The following is a 24,587-nucleotide window of genomic DNA, read 5'->3' on the forward strand; positions in this document are numbered from 1 at the left end:
AAGAGTTTTGCTTCTTGAAGTTTCCAGTTCAGGTTTTGTCATGTTTGTATTTCTATTTTGTGGTTGCTCTATTGTGTATTTAGTCAGGGTCTGTTTATGTTCTGTATGTGTGACTGAGGTGAGGTATTCTCCTAATAGAAGTGTTTTAGGGCTTTGAGAGGGTCATGCAAACACACAATACAATAGACCTAATACCATATTGAGTGTGTGTGTCTGTGTTGTTAAATTGCTGCTTTAAGAAAAACTGCCCCATGTTGACTAGTAACTGAAATACAAGGTCATGGCCAGCCCAGAGACAGAAAAGCATAAGCTGTGCATTACTATGAAAAAGAATGAGTCTGCAGAACAAATGTGAGATAAGAAAGTGCCTGAGAAACTACAAGAACAATGAACTACTGAATAAGCATGATATGTAACATCTGAGGGGCACATGAAGGAAAGTTACCAGCAAATGTAGAGATGAGAAAGGGGAGGGAAGTGCAAGCCTATTTACCAGTGCTTAAAAGACAGACAAAGACAAATTTAAAACAATGAGTAGATTGGCATGGCTAGGTGAACAGTTAAATTCTGTGATACTTAGCTCCTCTATTCCCATAAGGAAACACAATCTTGATTCCTTATTCCCGCTGTCTTAACTTTGTATGCATGCATGAAATAAACAAACACTGCCATTTCTTATAAGATCTCTAAGCTACTTAATGGAGAGATTACTTACCTGATAATCTTGTTTACCTTAGTGTAGGCAGATGGACTCATTACAAATGGGTATAGTGTGCTCGTGCTAGCAGTTGGAGACGGATCTGATGTCAGCACGTGGTACACATATACCCCTGCAGGAAGTGCAGCAGCTCAATAATCTTCCTTGCAAAAGCATCATGGATATATGTGTGACTGACCGATTGATTAATCAAACATGATTAACCTGACCGATTGATAGTAGCTGGAGACCCGCCAGTGTTCTCAACCGGAAGGCGTCGACACCCGGCAGGGTGGATGCCTATGTAAGAAAACATGGCTTACCTTGAATCGGTGAAACCCCATGTATATCGGCAGCCGGGCGGGATGCTGAGTCCATCTGCCTACACTAAGGAAAACGAGATTATCAGGTAAGTAATCTCTCCATTTCCTAGCGTGTAGCAGATGGACTCATTACAAATGAGATGTACAAAAGCTACTCCCGGACTGGGTGAGAGGCTGCCCGAGGTCCGTTTAGGATTGCCCTTGCAAATGCTGTATCCTCCCTGGCCTGGATGTCCAGACGGTAGAATCTGGAGAAGGTATGGAGGGAGGACCACGTTGCCGCTTTACATATCTCTGCAGGCGACAGCATCCTAGTTTCTGCCCAGGACTAGGTTGAGGTTCCACAGGGGCACTGGCCACTTCAGTGGAGGGCGAATGTGTTTGACTCCTTTCAGGAAACGTGAAATGTCTGGGTGTGTGGCAATGCTGTTGCCGTCACTCCTGGGGCCGTAGCAGGATAGCGCTGCCACCTGAACCTTGATTGAACTGAGGGACAGACCCTTCTGAAGTCCATCTTGCAGGAAATCCAGAATGATGGGGATTCTAGCGGCATGCGGATTGGTGCTGCGAGTTTCGCACCAGGCTTCAAATACTCTCCAGATCCTTATATAAGTTAGTGATGTGGAGAACTTGCGTGCTCGGAGGAGTGTATCTATTACCGGCCCCGAGTATCCCCTTTTCTTCAGTCTAGCCCTCTCAATGGCCAGACCGTAAGAGAGAATTGAGCTGGATTCTCGTGGAGGATGGGACCTTGTCGCAGCAGGTCCCTGTGAGGGGCAGGGGTAGAGGATCCCCTGCCAGTAGTCTTCTCATGTCTGCATACCAGGATCTTCTTGGCCAGTCTGGGGCCACCAGAAGAACTAGGCCTCTGTGCCGCTGAATCTTGTGTATAATGGAACCCAGCAAGGGCCATGGGGGAAAGGCATATAGCAGGATCCACGGAGGCCATGGCTGCACCAGGGCGTCGATCCCGTGGGATAGAGGATCCCGCCTGCGACTGAAGTATCTGGGTACTTGAGCATTGGACCTGTCTGCTAGTAGGTCCATGCCCGGAGTCCCCCACTGATCCACAATCATCTGGAAGGCCGTGGATGACAGCTGCCATTCCCCCGGGTTTAGGCTTTCTCTGCTGAGGAAGTCTGCCGTGGTGTTGTCCTTCCTGGCGATGTGGACGGTAGAGATGTCCTGGAGATTTGTTTCCGCCCAAGCCATCAGGGGGGCTATTTCTAAGGATACCTGTCGGCTTCTGGTTCCGCCCTGTCGGTTGATGTATGCCACCATGGTGGCGTTGTCAGACATCACTCTGACTGCTCTGTTTCGAAGTCTGTGGGCAAATCGCAGGCAGGCTAACCTGACTGTCCGTGCCTCTAGTCGGTTGATGTTCCACCCCGACTCTTCTCTGTTCCTCTGCCCTTGGGCGGTTAGCTCTTCGCAGTGTGCTCCCCAGCCGCTCAGGCTGGCATCTGTAGTGAGCAGGGTCCAGGCTGGGGAGGACATCTTTGACCCCCGGCTCGTGTGGCTGGGCAGCAGCCACCACCGTAACTGATTCCGTACTCTGGCCGGTAGAGGTAGATGCACGGTGTAGTTCTGTAATCGTGGGCTCCACCGAGATATGAGACCGTTACAGCGCGCCCTCCTATGAGCCCGTGCCCATGGTATCACTTCCAGAGTGGAGGCCATTAGGCCGAGGACCTGCAGGTAATCCCAAGCTGTGGGCCGAGTGGTGCTCAGCAGATTCTGCAAACGATTCCGGAGTTTTGATTTCCTCTTGGAGGTCAGGCTGATCTTGTCTTCCTGGGTGTCGAATCGGACTCCTAGGTATTCCAGCGACTGCGAAGGCTGTAGGGAACTCTTGTTTATGTTGACTACCCATCCTAGGCTTTCCAGAAGAGATATAACTCTTTTGGTTGCCCGGTGGCTCTCCTCCGGTGACTTTGCCCTGATCAGCCAATCGTCTAGGTAGGGATGGACGAGAATGCCTTCCTTCCTGAGTGACGCCGCCACCACTACTATTACCTTGGTAAAGGTCCGCGGCGCGATGGCTAACCTGAAGGGTAGAGCCCGGAACTGAAAGTGCTGATCCAGGACTTTGAAGCGTAAGTAGCGCTGGTGATCCCGATGGATTGGGATATGCAAATAAACCTCTGACAGATCCAGGGATGTGAGATACTCCCCTGGCTGCATTGCACTTCGGACTGACCGCAGAGTTTCCATGCGAAATCCTGGGACCCTTAAGTGCCGGTTGACTGACTTGAGGTCCAGGACGGGTCTGAAGGTGCCCCCCTTCTTGGGGACAATGAAATAAATGGAGTAATGCCCAGAATTTCTCCCCCATGCAGGCACTGGGATTATGGCTTTTAGGGACAGGAGCCTCCCCAAGGTAGCTTCCAGCGCCGCCCTCTTGAGGGGCGGACAAGGCGATTCCACAAACTTGTCCGGAGGGAGATGAAGGAAGTCCAGGTAATACCCTTCCCGGACAATGGCGAGGACCCACTGGTCCGAAGTAATCTCGACCCACCTGTGGTAGAATAGGGTTAGCCTGCCCCCTATGGCTTCTTCCCCCAGATGGGTCGGCGGATTCTCATTGTGGGGTGCGGCCGGGACCCGACCCCGAGCCGGTTCCCCTCTTGTTGTGCCTGGTCCGAAAGGACTGGTTCCTGGTCTGAGAACGAGGAGCTTGGTAGCGAGCCCTGTAAGGGTTGAAGCGTTGAGAGCTTCTACCTCTGGATGGTCTAGGAAAAGGGCGCTGGTTCCTCCGTGACTTGTCTTCTGGTAGACAGGGTAATGGAGAAGCGCCCCATTTATTAGCCAGTTTCTCGAGGTCACTGCCGAACAGGAGGGATCCCTTAAAGGGCATTCTTGTAAGGCGGGTCTTGGAGGAGGAGTCTGCTGACCAATTTCGTAGCCAGAGCTGTCTTCTGACTGCCACTGAGGATGACACTCCCTTGGCTGCTGTACGGACTAGGTCAGAGGCAGTGTCAGTGAGGAACGAGAGGGCTGATTCCATTTCTTCTCCCGGGGTGTTGTTCCTGGCTTGTGATAAACAGGAACGTGTCACCACGGTGCAGCAGGTCGCAATTCGTAGGGACATGGCTGCACCTCAAAGGCTTGTTTCAGAATGGCGTCCATGCGCCGGTCATGTGCATCCTTGAGGGCCGCCCCTCCCTCCACCGGAATGGTGGTGCGCTTCACAACTGCGCTAACTATGGCGTCTACCGTCGGGCACGCCAGCAGCTCCTTGGTTGCCGGGTCCAGGGGGTACATGCTAGACAAAGCCCGACCCCCTTTGAATGAAGCCTCCGGCGCATTCCACTCCAGATCGATTAACTGCTGTACTGCTTGTAGAAGGGGAAAATGGTGAGCCATTTGACGCAGGCCCTCTAGCAGGGGGTTCATTCTAGGTTCCCCTGGGGTGCCTGGGCCCGGGATAGCCAGCTCCGACAGGCATTGAGAGACTAGGTCTGGAAGATCCTCTAAGAAAGAAGCGTCTCATGGTTCGATACGGCTCTATCCCCGAGGGAAGTTCTCCCTCCTTGGGGGGCTCGCCATCTTCCTCAGAGTAATCCGAGTCCCCATAAGTGGGGCTTCCAGGTGGTGGGTGGCCGTGCCTAGGTCTTAAGGGTCCCGGGGCAGGGTCATCCGGTACGTATGGGTCCGGTCGGGGATCAGACTGCATCTTGACAAAGGCGTGAATCCCCTTAAATAATTCCACCCAGGAGAGCGAAGCAGGTTCTAGCCGTAGGGGCACCAGGTCTGTGGGGTTCCCTGGCTGCTCACCGCGGCCTGCTAGGTTTGGGGTGTTCCCTGAGGAACTGGCAGTCAAACTGGGCTGGGACTGGCCCTGGCCTGGAACTCCCAAGGGCCTCCTCACATTGGGCACATAGGGAGTCTGCTTCCTCGCTCTGTGTGGCTCTGAGGTGGCATGCTGAGCAGAGGCCTAGGCTCTTATGCCCGATTCTGGAGGTGCCGGCTCTGCGGACGCATGGGCTCTCATACGCTCCATCGCGTCTGTTATCCGGTGTGCTCTCAGCCTTTCAATGTGCTCCTATGAATTAGCGCCTATGAATGTGCGCCGAGCAACGTGCGCCCAAATATTTTCGGGCGCCTAACATACGCGCCCGTCGCCCCGCTTAGTCTGTACGCTAGATCGAGGCGGCGAACCAGGGCAGATGGCAACGGCAAGCAGGCAGGCAAAATGGCGACCTCCTTGGCGGGCTGCCACGTAGGCAGACCCTGCTAATCCTCGCTCTTCGGAGACCAGTAAAGTAAAGATGTACGCCTTACCTGATCTTCGGCGCTTCCCGGCTGCAGGGGGAGAGGGTGAGTACCGTCACCGCTGCGCTCGAGGAAGTGCACCCGCTGCCTCTAAGCCGCGCCCGAACTCGTCTCGCTCGGGGGCTAAGTCCTCACCGCGAATGGATCGGTACCGAGGCTGCCTCTATGCCGTGCCCGAGCCCTTCTCACTTGGGGGCTAGGTCCCTGCCGCGATCCGGCCACTGGACCGAGGCGCTTACCTCCGAGGGACCACGGAAATCACCTTGGGAAACTCAACTGGGGAAGGGACCCGAGGGTATCAATGCAGGAGTGCGGGGCTCGTCTTCAGGTAGGATTTCTTCTAAGAATTTAGTCGTTAGAATTTGGAAAAACGCTCAGCGAGCGTAAGGTAGCTCCAAACTGCTTTGGAGACGAAAATTACTGAGCTGCTGCACTTCCTGCAGGGGTATATGTACCACGTGCTGACGTCAGATCCGTCTCCAACTGCTAGCACTATACCCATTTGTAATGAGTCCATCTGCTACACACTAGGAAATAAATGTTATGCTTTGAATCTGAAAGTCTGTTTCATCACTGGTAACTCTGGGGAGGAAACCAGCGGGGTAAGTTTCAAGGTTTTTAACAATCAGTATTAAGAACATAAGAAATTGCCATGCTGAGTCAGACCAAGGGTCGATCAAGCCCAGCATCCTGTTTCCAACAGAGGCCAAACCAGGCCACAAGAACCGACAATTACCCAAACACTAAGAAGATCCCATGCTACTGATACAATTAATAGCAGTGGCTATTCCATAAGTAAACTTGATTAATAGCAGTTAATGAACTTCTCCTCCAAGACTTCTCTTACCCAAACCTTTTTTGAACCCAGCTACACTAACTGCACTAACTATATCCTCTGGCAACAAATTCCAGAGCTTTATTGTGCGTTGAGTGAAAAAGAATTTTCTCCGATTAGTCTTAAATGTACTACTTGCTAACTTCATGGAATGCCCCCCGGTCCTTCTATTATTCGAAAGTGTAAATAACCAATTCACATCTACTCGTTCAAGACCTCTCATGATCTTAAAGACCTCTATCATATCCCCCCTCAGCCGTCTCTTCTCCAAGCTGAACAGCCCTAACCTCAACAGCCCTAACCTCTTCAGCCTTTCCTCATAGGGGAGCTGTTCCATCCCCTTTATCATTTTGGTTGCCCTTCTCTGTACCTTCTCCATCGCAACTATATCTTTTTTGAGATGCGGTGACCAGAATTGTACACAGGATTCAAGGTGCAGTCTCACCATGGAGCGATATAGAGACATTATGACATTTTCTGTTTTATTAACCATTCCCTTCCTAATAATTCCTAACATTGCTTGCTTTTTTGACTGCTGCAGCACACTGAGCCAACTGGCTGAGTGTAGGAGGAGTAGGAGAATATATAAATGTAGTATGTAGTTTCCCAAATCATAATTGGGCAGTTATAGAACTTGAATTGTTTTCTGCTCTCAAATCCTGTTATGGAATCACATTTCCTTCATATGCCATTGTTAGATATGGTATTGTGGAGTTGCACGCCATCTCCATTCTCCCTGACAGCATCTCATCCTTGCCACTGATGTCACACCATTCTTACAGCATATCCCTACTGTACTGTAGGTTCATGATGTAAAAAGATACAATTATTTAATTTCATAATAATTTGAGAGACAATAGAACTATCAGGATCGCTACACAATCAAAAGCATGTAATTTACATATGGAAATTGCCACAATTATCTTGCATAAAATCAGTGTTGTGCTCTCAGCAGATATTACTACATCTCCTCTTAACTGATTTTAGTCCAGTCTTTGGCTATGCACCAGAAATGAACTGATATTTTATATGCAAAGTTCCTGGCAACTGGGTGGTTCAATGGTTTCAAAAGCATTTTAACTTCTTACAACTGCAGGAAAAAAAAAAAAAAAAGTTACTAACCTCTTGCTCCACAAACTGAAGTAAATACGTCCAGCCTGAAAAATCTTGGAAATTATCTTCTACAACCTTCCAAAACTTGTCAAACTGTAAAGGAAGTGGAGGTTCTTTTGTGGAAGCCTCCTGTTCGGTATTTTCCGCTGCAATCGCTTTTACAGATTCCTCCTTTACAGTGGGAGAACCTACAGGAGACTGTTCCATTTCCATGACAGTGGTATCAGCAGTAAAATCAGTAGGGTCTTTTGTTGTATTAGTGTTCTTAGGACCTTCACTGGCACTCTTCTCATCTGGCTCACCAGATCCCTTCTTAGTTGCGTTTTCCATTGCAACAGTTTATATTGCTCCTTCTGGAAAACAAACCATAAAAAGTATATTTAAGAATTAAGATTTTTGACTCTAAATTCTACAGACAGCATGTCAGGACAAAAATATTCCTAAAGCTGGCTTTTTTTTGTTTGATTTACCTGATAAGATTCCTTATGAATCAGAAAACTCTTCAGAGAGATAGCTGTGTTAGTCTGGTGTAGGAAAAAAGGGCAGGAGTCAGATGGCACTTTATAGACTACCCAAGTTATTGAAGCCTGAGCTTTTGAGGACAGTTTCCACTTCATCAGATGCATGTTAATATTCTCTCCACACCATATCTTGCCTAATCCAATGCCTTCTCTTTGTTCTGTATATATTTTACCCATCTCCTGTACATCACTTCATGCATGACGAAGTGGACACTGTCCTCAAAAGCTCAGGTTTCAATAACTTGGGTAGTCTATAAGGTGCCATCTGACTCCTGTCATCTTATGAATCAAAGCTATTACATGTTCACTCTCCAGCAGTCAATGAACAGATTTAACTGTTAAGTCTCTCTTTTCGCTTATCTCTGTGTATGAGAAACATTAGGCAGCCTCAGTGTCATATCATTCACTATTTGTCCACCCTGTTTTCTCCTTATCAGCAAAACTCAACTCCTCAGTTCCTTGTGTCCTTTCAGGTTCTACTTCAGTACTGATAACCTCCTCTATGGCATCAGAATCATTAATGTTCTCATTAGAGGGGTTTTCTTGCCCCTAGTGACCAGGTTCTGAATTTCTGCATAACTATGTCTATCTACTGCGAATGCACACAGACAGTGAGCACAGTTTCCTGGATCTACAGCAGAGTCCTTGCCTGGACTTGGGCACAAAGTAGTTCTTAACATGGTGCTGGAAGTCAGTCACACCCTTCTGAAGTATTTCCTGATGGTCAGACAACTGCTGGCAGATAGAAAAGCATCCAACATGCCTGTAGACCAGCGGCTCCCAACCCTGTCCTGGGGACTCCCCCAACCAGTCTGATTTTCAGGATATCCACAAAGAATATACATGAGAGAAAATTTGCATGCACTGCCTCCATAACATGCAAATTTTCTGTCATGCAAATTCATTGTGGATGTCCAGGAAACCCAACTGGCTAGGGGGTCCCCAGGACAGGGTTGGGAACTACTATTATAGCCAGTACCTGACATCTTCTGTTCTCCACTGAAAGCAGGTAACTATTTCAGAGGTCACTTTGGAGCTTTGTACCAGCCCAACGCTCTTTAACATCAGCCAGACATGCTAAGAGAAACGTTAACAGGAACCTGGTCAGCAGGAGCACTGCTAGATTTAAACATCCCAGTGTAAGCAGCAATAAGAACATATGTTCTATTTGTCACTTTCTGGCACTTACTCACCATCTCTAGCAAACTAAAAGACAAATAACCTCCATCCAATCCTCGTCACCAAATGTAGTGGGTGGCAGGATGGTGGATTTAGCTTTTTAGTCTGGGTCACACAAACACACTAAGAAAATGATACCGGACTATGGCTTATGTAAAAATATGAAAAGATTTTCTGTACAATATATGCACAAAATAGATGCTTATAAGAACATCTGTGTTACAGAAAACAGTACAGGTTACATATATCAGCACAATTAGCAAGGGTAAATCTTCCCCAGTTAACAGGAAAATATACATATATAAAGCCTTAGCAAGAAGGCTACCACTTTCCTGGATGAGCGCCCTCATGTCTCCAGTCAATGGCCACAGGGGAGGGCTGAAAATGGTACTGGAGATTTTTTTTTTCATTGTGGAGTTTGGTCTTGCTAAAGTCATCTGTTCAGCTCTCAGCAGAGAATCTGCCCAGCCCGCAGAGTGCTAGGGACTTAAATCTTTGGGTTGTACATGCGCTGAACATTTTTCTTTGTTTCCTAACTCTCCCTAAACATTGCCAAGCTAAGTGATAATAAAAACTACTGCGTATCTTAACACTATACTGAAATGTGGATGTCTTGTGGTTTATTCACTACCTCTAATTGCCATTTTGTACAGACATTCTCTCTCTCATATGAGACTATTTGCTCTGTACTCTCTCCAAACCCAACACATTATGCTGAATGCCCAGAATAACCAAAAATCAGCATATATATTTCATTGTCATGTAAAATAAAAGCAATCATTTAGCAAGGAAACACTACTGTAATTAGAATGTGCATGCCCCAACAGCTAAACACACTTGTATCCATAAGGTCTATAAAACAAATCCAGTTTGTACTGTGTCTACAACTAAATCTGGGCAGTTGCCAGGTGTTTTCAGTCCGAGCACTAGTAAAACTACTTGGTTCTATTTTTTAAATGAACACCAAAAACCAGATTTAACTCCCTAACTGCTAGCTAGCTATAAGTGGCATTCTTATCCTTTTCTTAAGTCTTGTCTCCATCTTGTATTTGGTTATTTGTCTGTGTATGACCTTGAAGATTCCAACTTATCAGACTAGGAAAAAGGAGGGGAAGGGGGGGGGGGCTGTGAAGGGAGAGCTGCAAGTTTCTCAGTGAACGCCACAAAGCTGCAGGCTTTAATTATGAATCATAACTGTTCTACTCTCTCATAAGGGACTAAATTAACATCCAGTTTGGGGAACAAAACTGTACAACAGGCATGGACATTGTATTTTCAAACAAACAATCTTAGAAGTGCAGTCCAGATTTATTCCACACATTAAGAAAGGTGGAAGGAAGGCAAAATGATTACAGGCATGGTTAAAAGGTGAGGTGAAAGGCTATTTTAGCCAAAAACAAATTGGAAGAAGGACCCATCTGAAGAAAAGAGGAAAAAGCATAAGCATTGTTAAGTGTAAAACATCGATAAGACAGGCTAAGAGAGAATCTGAAATGAAGTTGGCCGTAGAGGTAAAAAACTCATAATAAAAACTGTAAATATATCTGAAGCAGGAAACCTGTGAGGAAGTCTGTTGGACTGTTAGATGACCAAGGGGTTAAAGGGGCTCTTAGGGAAGATAAGGCTATTGCAGAAAGACTAAATTAATTCTTTGCTTCTGTGTTTACTAAGGAGGATGTTAGGGAGATACCAGTTCCGGAAATGGTTTTTAAGGGTGATTAATCAGATGAACTGAACCAAATCTATGTGAACCTAGAAGATATAGTAGGCCAGATTGACAAACAAAAGAGTAGCAAATTACCTGGACCAGATGGTATGCCCCCAGGGTCAAGAAGGAACTCAAAAATAAATTTCAGATCAATTAGTAAAATGTGTAAACTATTATTAAAATCATCCATTGTACCTGAAAACTGGAGGGTGGCCAATGTAACCCCAATATTTAAAAAGGACTCCAGGGGCGATCTAGGAAACTATAGACTGATGAGCCTGACTTCAGTGCTGAAACAAAATAGTGGAGACTATTCTAAAGATCAAAATCACAGAAAATGGACTTACTAAAGAGAAGTATTGCCTCACAGATCTGTTAAACCCTTCAAAAAAAATGAAGCAAACATGTGGATAAAGGTGAACCAGTAGATGTAATGTATTCGGATTTTCAGAAGGCGTTTGACAAAGTCCCTCATGAGAAGCTTCTAAGAAAACTAAAAAGTCATGGGATAAGAGGTAATATCCTTTCGTGGATTGCAAACTGGTTAAAAGACAGGAAAGAGTAGGATTAAATGGTCAATTTTCTCAGTGGAAAAGAGTAAACAGTGGAATGCCTCAGGGATCTGTACTTGGTCCAGTGCTTTTCAATATATTTATAAATGATCTGGAAAGGAATACGAGTGAGGTAATCAGATTTGCAGATGATACCAAATTAATCAGAGTAGTTAAATCAAAAGCAGATTGTGATAAATTGCAGGACCACCTTGCGAGACTGAAAGACTGGGCATCAAAATGGCAGATGAAATTTAAATGTGGACAAGTGCAAGGTGATGCATATAGGAAAAAATAACTCATGCTGTAGTTACACGATGTTAGGTTCCCTATTAGGAGTTACCATCCAGGAAAAAGATCTAGGCGCCACTATACATTGAAATCATTGACTCAGTATGCTGCGGCAGCCAAAAAAAGCAAATAATGTTAGGAATTATTAAGAAGGGAATGGTGAATAAATCAGAAAATGTCATAATGCCTCTATCACTTCAGGGCGAGACCATTCCTTGAGTACTGTGTACAATTCTGGTAGCCGCATCTCAAAAAAGATATATTTGCACTGGAGAAGAAATATTATAATGAGATCTTCATATAATTTGAATATACTGCAGGAGCATTGCATCAGTACTAACCAAGTGGTTTTCTGATATTGTCTCATTAATAACGCTCATAACATCTTTAATCATTGGTCTCAACTAAAACTGTCCAATCTTTCTTTTTGGTTCTAGAAAACAGAGCGGAAGACGGTCTATGAAAGCCACAAAGCAGGTAAAAAATGTAGACCAGTCGTCTTAGTTCTTAAAATAAATTTACTGAGGAGATCAAGTTAAGAAATATAAAAAGTAATAAACCAAAACGCCCGACTCTGGCCGCGTTTTGACTATGATATGGGCTGCATCAGGGGCTTTATATATGTAACTGATTAAGTATGCGCAAACTGGCTCACTTATTCCAACTCTGTTGATTCCACAATAAACGTATCCTTGTTATTGCCTAGTGCTTCTGCAGATCTATTAGAACATCATTTCCTAGTCTCCAGCATGAGTAATAGAAAAAGTGCATATTTGTTACACCACATACATACAGTACCAGCAACGCTATCACTAAAGATCTGGTTGCTGATGATGCACTGCTATCTGGAAGCACTTTTTCTATCATTACTCACATCATGTCAGCAAAGCACCTTTCATATTAAGCGAGAAGAAAATGTCAAGCTCGGAATAATTTTGTATCATCTGCAAATCTGATTATCTCACGTATCAAAACAATAAAGAGGATGGAATAGCTCACCTATGAGGAAAGGCTAAGAGGTTAGGGCTGTTCAGCTTGGAGAAGAGATGGCCAGGGGGGGGGGGGATATGATAGGAAGTCTATAAAATCATGAAATGTTTATAACAGGTAAATGTGAATTGGTTATTTACTCTTTCAAATAACAGAAGGACTAGGGGCACTCCATGAAGTTAGCTAGTAGTACATTTAAAACAAATCTGAGAAAATTCTTTCACTCAATGCACAATTAAGCTCTGGAATTGTTGCAGAGGATGTGATTAGTGCAGTTAGTGTAGCTGGGTTAAAAAAAAAAGGTTAAGATAAGTACTTGGAGAAGTCAATTCACTGCTATTAATCAAGCTGACTTAGAAGCATGGGCTCTACTTAATGTCTGGGTACTTGCCAGGTACTTTTAACTGGATTGGCCACGTTTGGAAACAGGATGCTGGGCTTGTTGGACCCTTGGTGTGACCCAGTATGGCATGTTATGTTCTTAACCTCTTATCTGTCTCTCTCCCTGAAGGTTTCACACATTAGCAGGAGGAGAGGGTGGGAGAACCAGTGCTTGTTATACTTGAGCCTGCCAAGAGGAAAAAAAAAAAATGAGAGTTGAATGAAGTTTTCAGCTGGCTGTATATTGTGCGATTACAAAATGCCTGGCATTGTATGGAGCATTTGCAATTACAGTATGTGAATAGAAGACTATGATTTTCTCTGACATGGCTGATCGAGAATAAATCCAGAGCTTGTTTGAAGTGAATATGGAGAAGGTACAGAGAAGGGCTAGCAAAATTATAAGGGGAATAGAACAGCTCCCCTATGAGGAAAGGCTAAAGAGGTTAGGACTTTTCAGCTTGGAGAAGAGACGGCCTAGAACGGGTAGATGTGAATTGGTTATTTACTCTTTCGGATAATAGAAAGACTAGGGGGCACTCCATGAAGTTAGCAAATAACATTTAAAACTAATCAGAGAAAGTTCTTTTTCACTCAACGCACAATTAAACTCTGGAATTTGTTGCCAGAGGATGTGGTTAGTGCAGTTAGTATAGCCGTGTTTAAAAAAGAATTGGATAAGTTCTTGGAGGAGAAGTCCATTATCTGCTATTAATTAAGTTGATTTAGAAAATAGCCACTACTATTACTAGCAACGGTAACATGGAATAGACTTAGTTTTTGGGTACTTTCCAGGTTCTTATGGCCTGGATTGGCCACTGTTGGAAACAGGATGCTGGGCTTGATGGACCCTTGGTCTGACCCAGTATGGCATGTTCTTATGTACAGATTTATGGTATAGAAACCTCAGGTCAACAAAGCACTTAGTGTTTTAATATTTTTGTGACCACTTTATTGCGGGTTCCCGCGCAGGAAGTAACAGATTCTCCTCAGTCTGTAATTAAGCTTGAGCGTAGTTGATCCCATTGCGACTACCAGGGAGGTGGGTGGGTCAGCATGGCTAATTCATCCTGCTATCTACGGAAACACCATTTACGGCAAGCAAACTTGCTTTTCCCGTCGATAGCAGGGCTGAATTAGCCATGCTGTCATGGGAGTCCCAAGCTCTCCATCACGCTTACTGTTGTGTGTGTGTGATGATCAAACGTGGTAGTCGGTCGCTCTAAGTAGGCAAGGTCTGAAGAATAGCCAGTCCCAGCTTTGCATCCGCCGCTGACTGCTGATCTATGCAGTATTGGGATGTGAAGGTATGCAGGGAGGACCATGTGGGTGCCTTGCAGATGTCTAAAGGTTGTATGTTCCTGAGATGTGCCATGGACGTGGCCACTGCATGTACTTGATGCGCTTGCGGTAGCAAGGGGAGTGACAGATTCTTTTTGTTGTAACAAAACTGGATGCACTGAACTATCCAACTGGAGATAGTTCTTTTTGCCACCGATATTCCCGGGGCCCTCGGATCGAAGGAAACGAATAACTGAGATGCCCTGTTTAGAGCATGAGTCAATATGCCAGAGCACGTTTGCAATCCAACGTATGCAACAAGCGTTCTCTGTCATTGGAGTGAGGTCTTGTAAAAAATATGGGTAATTCTATTGATTGATTGAGATAGAACGCAGAGACTATCTTTGGAAGAAAGGCCAGGTGAGGACGCAGGATGACTTTATTGTGATGGAATTGCAGGTATGGTTCGTAATGCACTAGCGCTTGTAATTCACTCACCCTACGTAATTCACTTACCGCTACTAGGAATGCCACTTTCCAAGTGAGATACTTGAGATGTGCTGACTCCAGTGGTTCAAATGGGGCTAGCATTAGTTGCTCCAAAATCACATTGAGGTTCCAGGGAAGCGGTGGTTTAGTTACTGGTGGATGTAGGTGCAGTAAACCCTTGATGAATCTAGATAATAATGGATGTTCAGCAATAGAATGATTATTTACCGGCCGGTGGTATGCAGCAATCGCACTGAGGTGAACTCATATGGATGAGGTTGCCAAACCAGCCTGATAAAGTGAGTGAAGGTAATCTAGTAGTTGCGTTGGAGCACAGTCGATGGGCGGAATCCCTTGTTCTGTACACTAGTTGGAATATCTCTTCCATTTAAAAGGTGTAGTTACGTCTAGTCGATGGTTTCCTTGACGCTATGATTATTTCTTGGGCCACAGTAGAAATTCCTTGTGCCGTCAGTAGTGTCCTCTCAATCTCCATGCAGTCAGATGGAGGGAGGAGTGGAGAGGATGGATGAGTATTCCCCCTTCTTGAAGTAACAGATCCGGTCGGTCTGGTAGTCGAATTGGGTTGTCGATCGACAGACGTAAGAGATAACTGTACCACAGTTGTCTGGGCCAGGCCGGGGCAATGAGAATCATTTGGCTTTTGTCCACTATGCACTTTTGAATTGTCCTGGTAATTAATGGAATTGGTGGAAAGGCATAGAGGAAGGTTGACTTCCACGGCAGAAGGAACACATCCTGGGAGAGTCTGGATGCGCTGGGGCGTATCGAGCAAAACTGCGGGAGTTGCGTGTTCTCTTCCGTGGCGAACAAGTCTATCGATGGGGTCCCCCAGTGATCGAAGACTTGCTGGGTCACCTCTGGGTTGAGTGACCACTCGTGTGGGTGGAAAATGCGACTTAATCTGTCCGCCCTGGTATTTGCCAGTCCCAGTAGGTATGTCGCTTGTATGTGGATGGAGTGCCTTTGGTGCATGGTGAAATATCTGTAAGCTCTCCTTGCAAAGGGACCTTGAACCTGACCCGCCTTGTTTGTTTATGTAAAACATTGCCACCTGATTGTCCATGTAGATCATGACTCTCCGACTTCGCAGGTGAGCCTGGAAGGTCCTTAGGGCATAGCGAATCGCTTTGAGTTCCAGAAGATTGATGTTCAAGGTCTGTTCTGCTCATGTCCATAGACCTTGTGTTTCCAAGTTGTCTAGGTGAGCACCCCACCTTTTCGGAGATGCATCCGTGGTGAGGACCGCATTATGCGGCGGAGGATTGAATAACGCCCCCTTGTCCAACGCGCATTTTTGGGGCCACCAATTGATGTCCTTCCTCATTTGGGAAGTCAACGTCACCCGTTTTTGTAGGGATTGCGTGTGTTGCCTCCACTGTCGCTTGAGGCCCCACTGCAAAAGTCTCATGTGCAGCTTGGTATTTGGCACTGTAAAATTTGCTGCCGCCATATGTCCCAATGCAGTCAATCTGTTGAGCCGTCGGGCGCTGCATGTTCCGCAGCGACTGAAGGAGGGTACAGATTGTCTGTTTCCTGTCGTCCGGTAGGAACGCCCGAGCTCGGGTGGTGTCCAGGCGAGCTCCTATAAACTGAAGAACCTGCATTGGCTGCAAGATGGATTTGGGGTAGTTGATTAGTAATCCCAGTGTTTGGAGGCAATTGATGGCTGTGGAGAGGTGAGACCGCAATACTGTCGGATCTGGCGCCGTTATCAACCAGTCGTCCAGATAGGGAAAAATTGTCAGACCTTATTGTCGGAGGTGGGCCACCACCACTATCATGCATTTTGTGAACACTCTGGGTGCTGCCGATAGACCAAAGGGAAGAACTTTGTATTGGTAATGCTGATTGTGATATTGAAAACAGAGGTATTGCCAAGAGGATCGGTGGATTGGAATGTGTGTGTAAGCATCTTTCAGATCTATTGAACACAACCAGTCCTAGGGCTGTAGTAGTGGAAGGATGGACTTCAATGACACCATCTTGAACCTTTCCCTTACTGCCCATTTGTTCAAGTCTCTGAGATCCAGAATCGGCCGATTCCCCCCTGATTTCTTTGGAATTAGGAAGTAGGGGGAATAGAAACCCCTGCTGCGTTCCATCGAGGTATGGGCTGGATAGCCCCCTGATGGCGGAGTAGGGCTATCTCCTGGGCCAGCTGGGGGTGTAGAGTTTTGGGATTCCACTGCGTGAGATGGGGAATCTGGGGCTGGTGGACAAAATGAATTTGGTAACCATTCTGCACGATTTCCAATACCCATTGATCTGAGGTTATGGACTTCCAGGCAGAGAAGCGAGCTGTGAATCTGCCCAGAGGTGTGTCCATTAACAGTGGTGGTGGCCTGATCCTTAAAAAGACTGTGTGGTCTTCCCTGTATTTATTTATTTAAAACCTTTTCTATACCGTCGCTAAGTTATATACCATCGCAACGGTTTACAAATAGGCATATAGACTAAGGTAAGTAAATGTAGGATATCGTACATTCTAACAGGTGCCAATAAAGTTCGGTTACAATTTCATAAATAAAATCATTATTTGAGTAATGTTGGTCAAGTCCAGTTGTATTATTGAGTTACTATCGCTTTGAAATATTACTTCTTAAATGTAGGATTGAGTAAAATTCATTCTCATCTGCATTACCCTGTACTTTCATTCTCTAACCTCCATACTCTTTAGTGAAGGCTTTTTTAAAGAGCCATGTTTTTAGATTTTTCTTAAAAGTTTTGAGATTATTCTGTAATCTGAGTTCGGGGGGCATCGTGTTCCATAGTATGGGCCCAGCCAATGATAAAGCCCTTTCTCTCACTTGGGTTAATTTTGCTGACTTTACTGAAGGGATTGTTAGTAGTGCTTTGTTTGCTGATCGGAGGTTTCTTTGTGGAACGTGTACTCGTAAGGCTGTGTTTAGCCAGTCTGCTTCTTTATCATATATTAGTTTGTGTATGGTGCATAAGGCTTTGTATTTTATCCTGTATTCGATGGGTAACCAATGTAAGTCTGCTAGAGTTTCGGTTATATGGTCCCTCCTCTTTTTTCCCGTTAGTATTCTGGCTGCAGTATTTTGAAGTATCTGGAGTGGTCTTATCGATGTGCTTGGGAGTCCTAGTAAGAGTGCGTTGCAGTAGTCAGTGCTAGAAAAGATAAGTGTTTGCAATACTGTTCTGAAGTGGGCGGGTGTGAGTAATGGTTTCAATCTTCTGAGGACCATAAGTTTTGCGTAGCCTTCTCTTACTTTTATAGATATGTGTTGTTTCAGGTTGATTTCTGGGTCCATTATTACTCCCAGATTCCTTACTTTTTTGGCTAGCTCAATTTTTTGGTTATTTGTTAGGGTTATCGGTGTTTGAATGATTTTAGTATGTTTTTTCTCAAGGTGAAGGAATTCAGTTTTGTCAATGTTGATAACCAGTTCCATCAGGTTTAGTAGTTGTTTAATTATGTCTAGGTACATGTTAGCTAGACTTAATGTTTTTTCAATTGTGTCGTCTATTGGTAGAATTAATTGAATGTCGTCTGCGTAAATGTAATGTATTATCCCTAGGCCTGCCAGCAGATGACATAAGGGTAGCATATATATGTTAAAGAGGGTAGCAGACAGCGCTGAACCCTGAGGTACTCCTGTTTCAAGTTTAAATTTTTCTGATAATGTGTTTTTTATCTGGACTTGAAAGAACATGTTTAGGTAGGATCTGAACCAGTTTTGTCACATAATCCAATTTCTTCAAGTCTTTTTAGTAGTATTTTGTGGTTTACTGTATCAAAGGCTGCAGATAAGTCGAGCATTATAAGGATGTAATGTTTACTGTTATCAAAATCTTAGTATGTTGTCTGTTAGTGAGAGAAGTAATGTCTCAGTGCTGTAGTGTTTTCGGAAGCCGTGTTGTGAAGGGTACAGTATGTTATTATTGTCTAGGTGTTCAGCTAGCTAGAGAAATTTAAGCTCGGCCAATAAAGCGTCGTTATCAATCCCTACAATCAAGTCAGCTCACCTCAGTCAAGTTAGAGAGAGGGCCCTATCTATCGCAGGCTCAAAACTTTGGAATTCACTCCCAGTCCAACTAAGAATGCAGCAAGATAAAAGTAAATTCAAAACGGACCTTAAAACATGGTTGTTTAACGCGGCAAACAACGATGTGGAGAAATAGCCAGATGTCTAGTTTTTTTTACACCATCTTTGGGGACCTTAAGTTTATCTTGAAACTATATATTTATATTTTAAAATTTTTGTTTATTATGTATATTTTTACTCTGTCTTTTAGTAATTTTACTTTTTAAGCTATTTCTCTAAGCTAGTAATTTTATTCTATTTTACTTATAAACGATTGTAACCTTATTATGTTTTATTGTAATGTAAACCGTCGTGAAGGCTCCTGCTGAGATGACTGTATATAAATAAAAATAAACCTTAAACCTTCTGTACTGTTTTCTCTATTAATTTAGCTGCTGCGGTCTCTGCCCTCGTGGTTTCCCTCTCCTCTGCTGGTGTTGAGGAAGAGGTTGGGTCTGTTGTCTTTGGAATGCCGGATAAGACTGTTGTTGAAAAGGCTGATAATTCCTGTATGGATGTCTAGCGAATGGTTGTCGCCGATTAGACGAATAGTATCGTTTGGCGGATGCTGGCGTGGTTAAGGACTGCACTGCCAGGGCTTGATCCTTCAGTTTACTAACAGTATCCTGGAATCTGTCTCCAAATAAATTCTCCCCCAGACAGGGGAGATTAGCCAACTTTTCATGTAAGTCTTCACGAATGGCTCTGGCTTTCAACCATGCTAGTCTGCGCGCTGCTATAGCTGTGGCGGATGCCAGAGAGGAGTTCTCAAATCCCTCGTATACCGCTCGCAGAAGATGGCGCGAACATTCTTCCATGTCTAAGATGGGTGTCGGAACGTTGTCCCCTGTCGAGGTAAACATGCTCTTTGTTGATTGAAGGCACTCATACATGTATTGCACCATGTAGAACTGATGTTGGTGAATACGAGCGGTCAGCATAGCATTCTGGTAGACCCGCTTGGCGAAATCATCCAATCATTTATTGTCCCTGCCCGGTGTGTTGGAGGCATGCGTTTTGGACCTCTGATTTCTGTAATACTGATTCCACTACGATGGATTCGTGTGGTAACTGCGGCATGGAGTATGTAGAAGGTTTCTGAAGTTTGAACTTTAGGTCCGTTTTCCTAGACACTGCTGGCAGTGCAGAACTCCATGTAATACATTGTGTGGAGGAAGCGACGTCAGCTCCCCCGGTGTATCAAAACTTTTTAGGAGGCCTAAGGTTTCTGCCCTAGGCTCCGGTAATTTTTGCACCTCTAACTTCAAAATGGCTCCCATCTTTTCCACGAATTTCGGGTAAGAGAGGTCCTCTGGGGGAGAGTATTGTTCCGCAGGTTGTTCTGGCGGGTCTGAAGGGTATCCTGTGGATGAGGAATGAGAAGATCGTGACTCTAGCGATTCACTCCTTGACCGGTGGGATGGTGCTGGTGAGGGTGGTTGCGGTCGGGTAGGAGTCAGAGCTGGTTCTCCCGGCAATGATAGCGATTTATCCGTTGGTTGTGGAGGGTCCAATTTGCCCTCTGGCGGCAAAGTAAAAGACTGCTGCAAGGTCTCGAAAAATCCCGCCAGTGATTGGGAGAGATCCCTAAATGCTTTCTGCGTGTGTGGCGGCATTGACGGGCGGTCCCGGGAAGTGTCCCCAGGTCCTGACTTGAGTGGTGACCGCCCAGGCCTCGCTGCATCAGGTGTAGAGTTTGTGTGTCCTGTCGGGTTCCCCGCAGAGGATTTTGAACAGGAACTAGACGACAGAGGAGGAGATCGGAATTACTCTATTGATCAGATTCCATATCCCAACTGGAGGACGTGGAGAATGACTGATATCTGGAACGGTCCGATGACCAGTGACGTTTGTGTCTCCGTTCATGTCTATCATAGGAAGGGCTTTCTTTATGATGCCTGGACCTCTTCCTGGTGTTAGAGTGTAGACTACTCGACGCGGAGTCAGATGTGGGCCGCGTGTGAGATGTGCGAGCTCCGTCCGTCGAGTGCTGCGCCCTATGACTCGAACTGGGCTCTCCTTGATGCTTGCGTTTCCCACTAATGTGAGAACGTCGATGCCTGTGGTCGGCTTCCTGCCTTGAAGTGCTCTCAGTGAGTACCTTATCTTGCGGTGTCTGGGACGGTTTGCCACTTCCGGCGCTGAGTCTCTCGTCTCTGAGTCCCGTTCCCGGTGCCCGTTCTTCCGGCGCCGATGCCGGCTCCACGTCTTTCGGCGCCGGTCCAGACGCTCGGTGTTCTTGCGCTCAACCGGATCCTTTTGGCGCCGATCTTCCCTCCGGCGCCGGCTCTGGTGTCTGTCGAGTCGGCGCTTTCGGAGTATGACCCGAAGCCGGATCTGTTGGCGCCGAGTGCACCGTGGGTATCAGTTGCTCCAAACTCCTTAGGCCTGTCAAGCAATGTTTCGTTTTTGAAACCCCCAGCTCTGGCCTGGTCTTTCGCTCGGCACGCACATCTGGTCTATGTGTCGTCCGAGTGCGCTCGGGAGATCTGTGGCGGCATCGTTTGTGGCCCCGTGGTGAGGGTTCACACTGGCCTCGATGTATCAATACCAGGAGAGCCTTACCTCCGGTCCCGGAGGGTTGTTGATCGCAAGACGAGGTTCTTCTTTTTTGCATTGGCGGTCTTGACTCCTGTCCTGGGGAGGAATGTGTAGTGGAAGGCCTGTTAGTTAATGTGAGCTCCATCATCCAGTAAGCTCGGTGCCGCCTAGCTCACAGGGACATGCGAGCACAGAATTGACATTCGGATTGGCTATGGTTCAGTCCCAGGCAGCGGTAGCATCGATCATGTCCACAGGGACATGGCTTAAATCCTGAAGGTTTCCTGGACATTTTGTCGGAAGTAATTATGTCTGTGAGGAGAATAGAGCTCCGCGTGCGCTCCCGCGAGTGGAAAAAAACAGACTGAGGAGAATCTGTTACTTCCTGCGCGGGAACCCACGCGCAGCGGGAACAAAAATCTACACTCTGCTACATAAGCTCCGCCTCCCGGGCACTGATGGACAGTTCCCATGACAGCATGGCTAATTCAGCCCTGCTATCGACGGGAAAATAGTTTCTTCTTCTTCATCTGTCTCTTATGTATACTTTTACCCATGCTTATTCTATTTAGATTGCAGTTCTCTTTTTGAAAGATATGGGACTGGATAAGTAAAAACTAAAATCTTCACACTGGCCAAGTGAAGGTTCATTTTATACTGTTATTACTCTCCTATAAAACCCATACCAAATACCCTGTTGCTATGGCAATGTTACACCTCTACACCCTATCTGAGGTTTATATCTTATGGTTAGTCATTAACTAGGACTGAGCATCCAGTAGATCAATTGCATGTGAATTGCTTCATCAAAGCCCTGTTCATATCATTACATCTGATTAAAGGTAGGGAGCAATATGCTGGCATTTTCTTTTTACCATCATAATCATGTGCAGGTATGTGCTGTTTTCTGCTGTACTAATTTCAAACACTAACCTTTGTTGTCAAAGGAAATTCCAGCACTCTTTAAAATAGAAAAAAAGTAGACATACTGATAAATTGGTAGCTTGCACTGCCACCATGTGGTCTAATTTGTGTAATTGCAAACTAAATCTTGAACTACCCTTAAACAGTTTTGGCTAGAGATAATTTTGCTTCCTGGTTAAATCAGCTGAAAGTCTGTTTATATCAGTACTGTAAAAATAAGCCATCTCCTGCTTGTGTTCTAGTAGCTCAAGTTAAAGCTGTGAGAATGCCATGCTTATCTTCTAATATGTATTTAAAAGCCTCTAGATAATGACTAGTACACTTTTCTATTTTCCTGCTTTCAGGTAATAGTTATAATATCCATGAATTCTGAAATAATTCCTTTAAAAACAATTCTGTTTCAGTGCTTAAGGTTGCTTTCCTATCTGTGTGTCCATGCACTGAAGAAAACAAAACCCTTAATATGTAACTGGAATATTATTTTTTATAAAACTTTTTAACTCTTTTGAAGTGTTTTTATTTCTAACAGTTTTTTCTTTAGGTAAAAGTATGCAATGACAATAAAAGTGATAATGGACAGTTTACTATTGAAATTATAAAAAAAAATATATCAGGGTCAAATGGTGAGGTACCAGTGGGAGGACTTTGTATGCTTATTCTAAGTACATGATATTTATTTTTGTATTAATTGGTTTAAAATATGGAGTGTTTATATTTTATGCTTGGGAAGAAAAAGTTGTTCTCAGATTTCACTTCTGTCTTTTAATATGTCTATCTTCCTCTGTTTTCTCCTTCTACTAGTCTGTGTCTTTCAATTAAAGCAAGTTTGCTTACCGTAAACGGTGTTTCCGTAGATAGCAGGATGAATTAGCCATGCTGTCTGGGAAGCATCGCAACCCGAAGTAGGCGGAGTCTCCTCAGCTAGTAACAGAGCTTTGACTGTGCGGCTGCGTGGTGGTATTCCCACACGGTTCCCTCTTCTCCCCAGTTTCTTTGTAGCCAAGCGAGAGGTAAGGTATGTTAGTGTGTCCTGTAGGTGACTGTCTAGGGAGAAGGGAGGGAACGCATGGCTAATTCATCCTGCTATCTAAGGAAACACTGTTTACGGTAAGCAAACTTGCTTTTTCCCCCTCGATAGCAGGGCTGAATTAGCCAAGCTGTCTGGGAGTCCCAAGCTCCCCGGTTGTGTCCATGTTTAATGTTTTTGAAGGTTTGGACAACAACCCTTGAAGTAGTAGACAGTCTCATAACTTTCATGTAGTTGATAAGACTGCTGTGCCTAGTGCTGCATCAGAGGTCATTTGTCGTTGACGGGAATAGTGAGATGTGAAGGTATGAATGGAGGACCATGTGGCCGCCTTGCAGATATCCACTAGTGAAACATTGTTCAAGTGGGCAACTGATGCTGCTGTGGCGCGTACCTGATGCGCCTTAGGCTTACTTTCAAGTTTGATGGAACGTTTATTGTAACAGAATAGAATGCACTGTGATAGCCAACTGGCTATAGTCCTTTTCGAAATGGGTTGGCCCGGATGATTGGGGTTAAAAGACAGGAACAATTGAGAGTGCCTAGAAGTGGACTGAGTCCTTTGTTTGTAGTAGGAGAGAGCTCTTTTACAGTCTAGAGTATGTAGAAGCTGCTCTCGATTTCTGGCATGCGGCTATGGCATAAAAATGGGGAGAATGATGGTTTGATTTAGATGGAAAATGGAAACCACCTTTGGAACAAATGTAGGGTGAGGCCGGAGTGTCACTATCATGGTAAAATTCTAGATAAGGGGAGTAGTGAACTAACACCTGGAGTTCACTGACTCTCCATGCTGATGTAATGGCTACTAGAAAAACAGCCTTCCATGTTACATATTTTATGTGGCTGGTGTCCAATGGTTCAAAGGGTGGTAGCATAAGCTGTTCTAATATTACATTGAGATCCCATGGTACCGGCGGTTTGGTCACCGGCGGACGAAGTCGTAACATGCCCTTCATGAATCTAGATATTAGTGGATGACTCGATATAGGCAGGTTGTTATGCTGGTCATGAAATGCTGCTATAGCACTAATGTGAACTCTGACGGAAGTGGGAGCTAAACCCGCTTCGTACAGGGTGTGTAGATACTGTAGTAACTGAGAAGCGGTAGCAGAAAAAGGATTGATGTTCCTAGGAGTGCACCAGGTTAGATAGCGATGCCATTTGCCTGTATAGTTACATCTGGTGGAAGGTTTCCTGGATGCGATGAGGATGTCTTCCACATGTGTGGATAAATTAAGGTGATTCAATACCTGCCATTCAATCTCCAACCTGTGAGATGAAGCGATTGATTCATCGGGTGAAGAAGAGAGCCCCCTTCTTGCGTCAGAAGGTGTGGGTGGTTTTGAAGCAGTACTGGTGGGCGTATGGAAAGACGCATCAGATAC

General features: G+C 45.2%; 1 protein-coding gene across 2 annotated transcripts in view; it reads right to left on the minus strand.

Annotated features, from left to right (window-relative positions):
- PRPF39 (pre-mRNA processing factor 39) overlaps positions 1 to 24,587 on the minus strand; it is a 192,117-nt gene that overhangs the window by 137,888 nt on the left and 29,642 nt on the right. Inside the window, exons 2-3 of one of the 2 annotated variants that reach the window (XM_029598474.1) lie at positions 12,875 to 13,051; positions 7,253 to 7,596 (exon numbers count right to left, since the gene is read on the minus strand). In XM_029598474.1, the coding sequence (XP_029454334.1) occupies positions 7,253 to 7,573 (321 nt within the window). In that variant the 5' untranslated portion in view covers positions 7,574 to 7,596; positions 12,875 to 13,051. The remainder of the gene's footprint in view (positions 1 to 7,252; positions 7,597 to 12,874; positions 13,052 to 24,587) is intronic. The other variant, XM_029598473.1, reaches the window with a different exon arrangement.

This window comes from Rhinatrema bivittatum, chromosome 4 (assembly GCF_901001135.1).
Source record: "Rhinatrema bivittatum chromosome 4, aRhiBiv1.1, whole genome shotgun sequence".
Lineage (NCBI taxonomy): Eukaryota > Metazoa > Chordata > Amphibia > Gymnophiona > Rhinatrematidae > Rhinatrema > Rhinatrema bivittatum.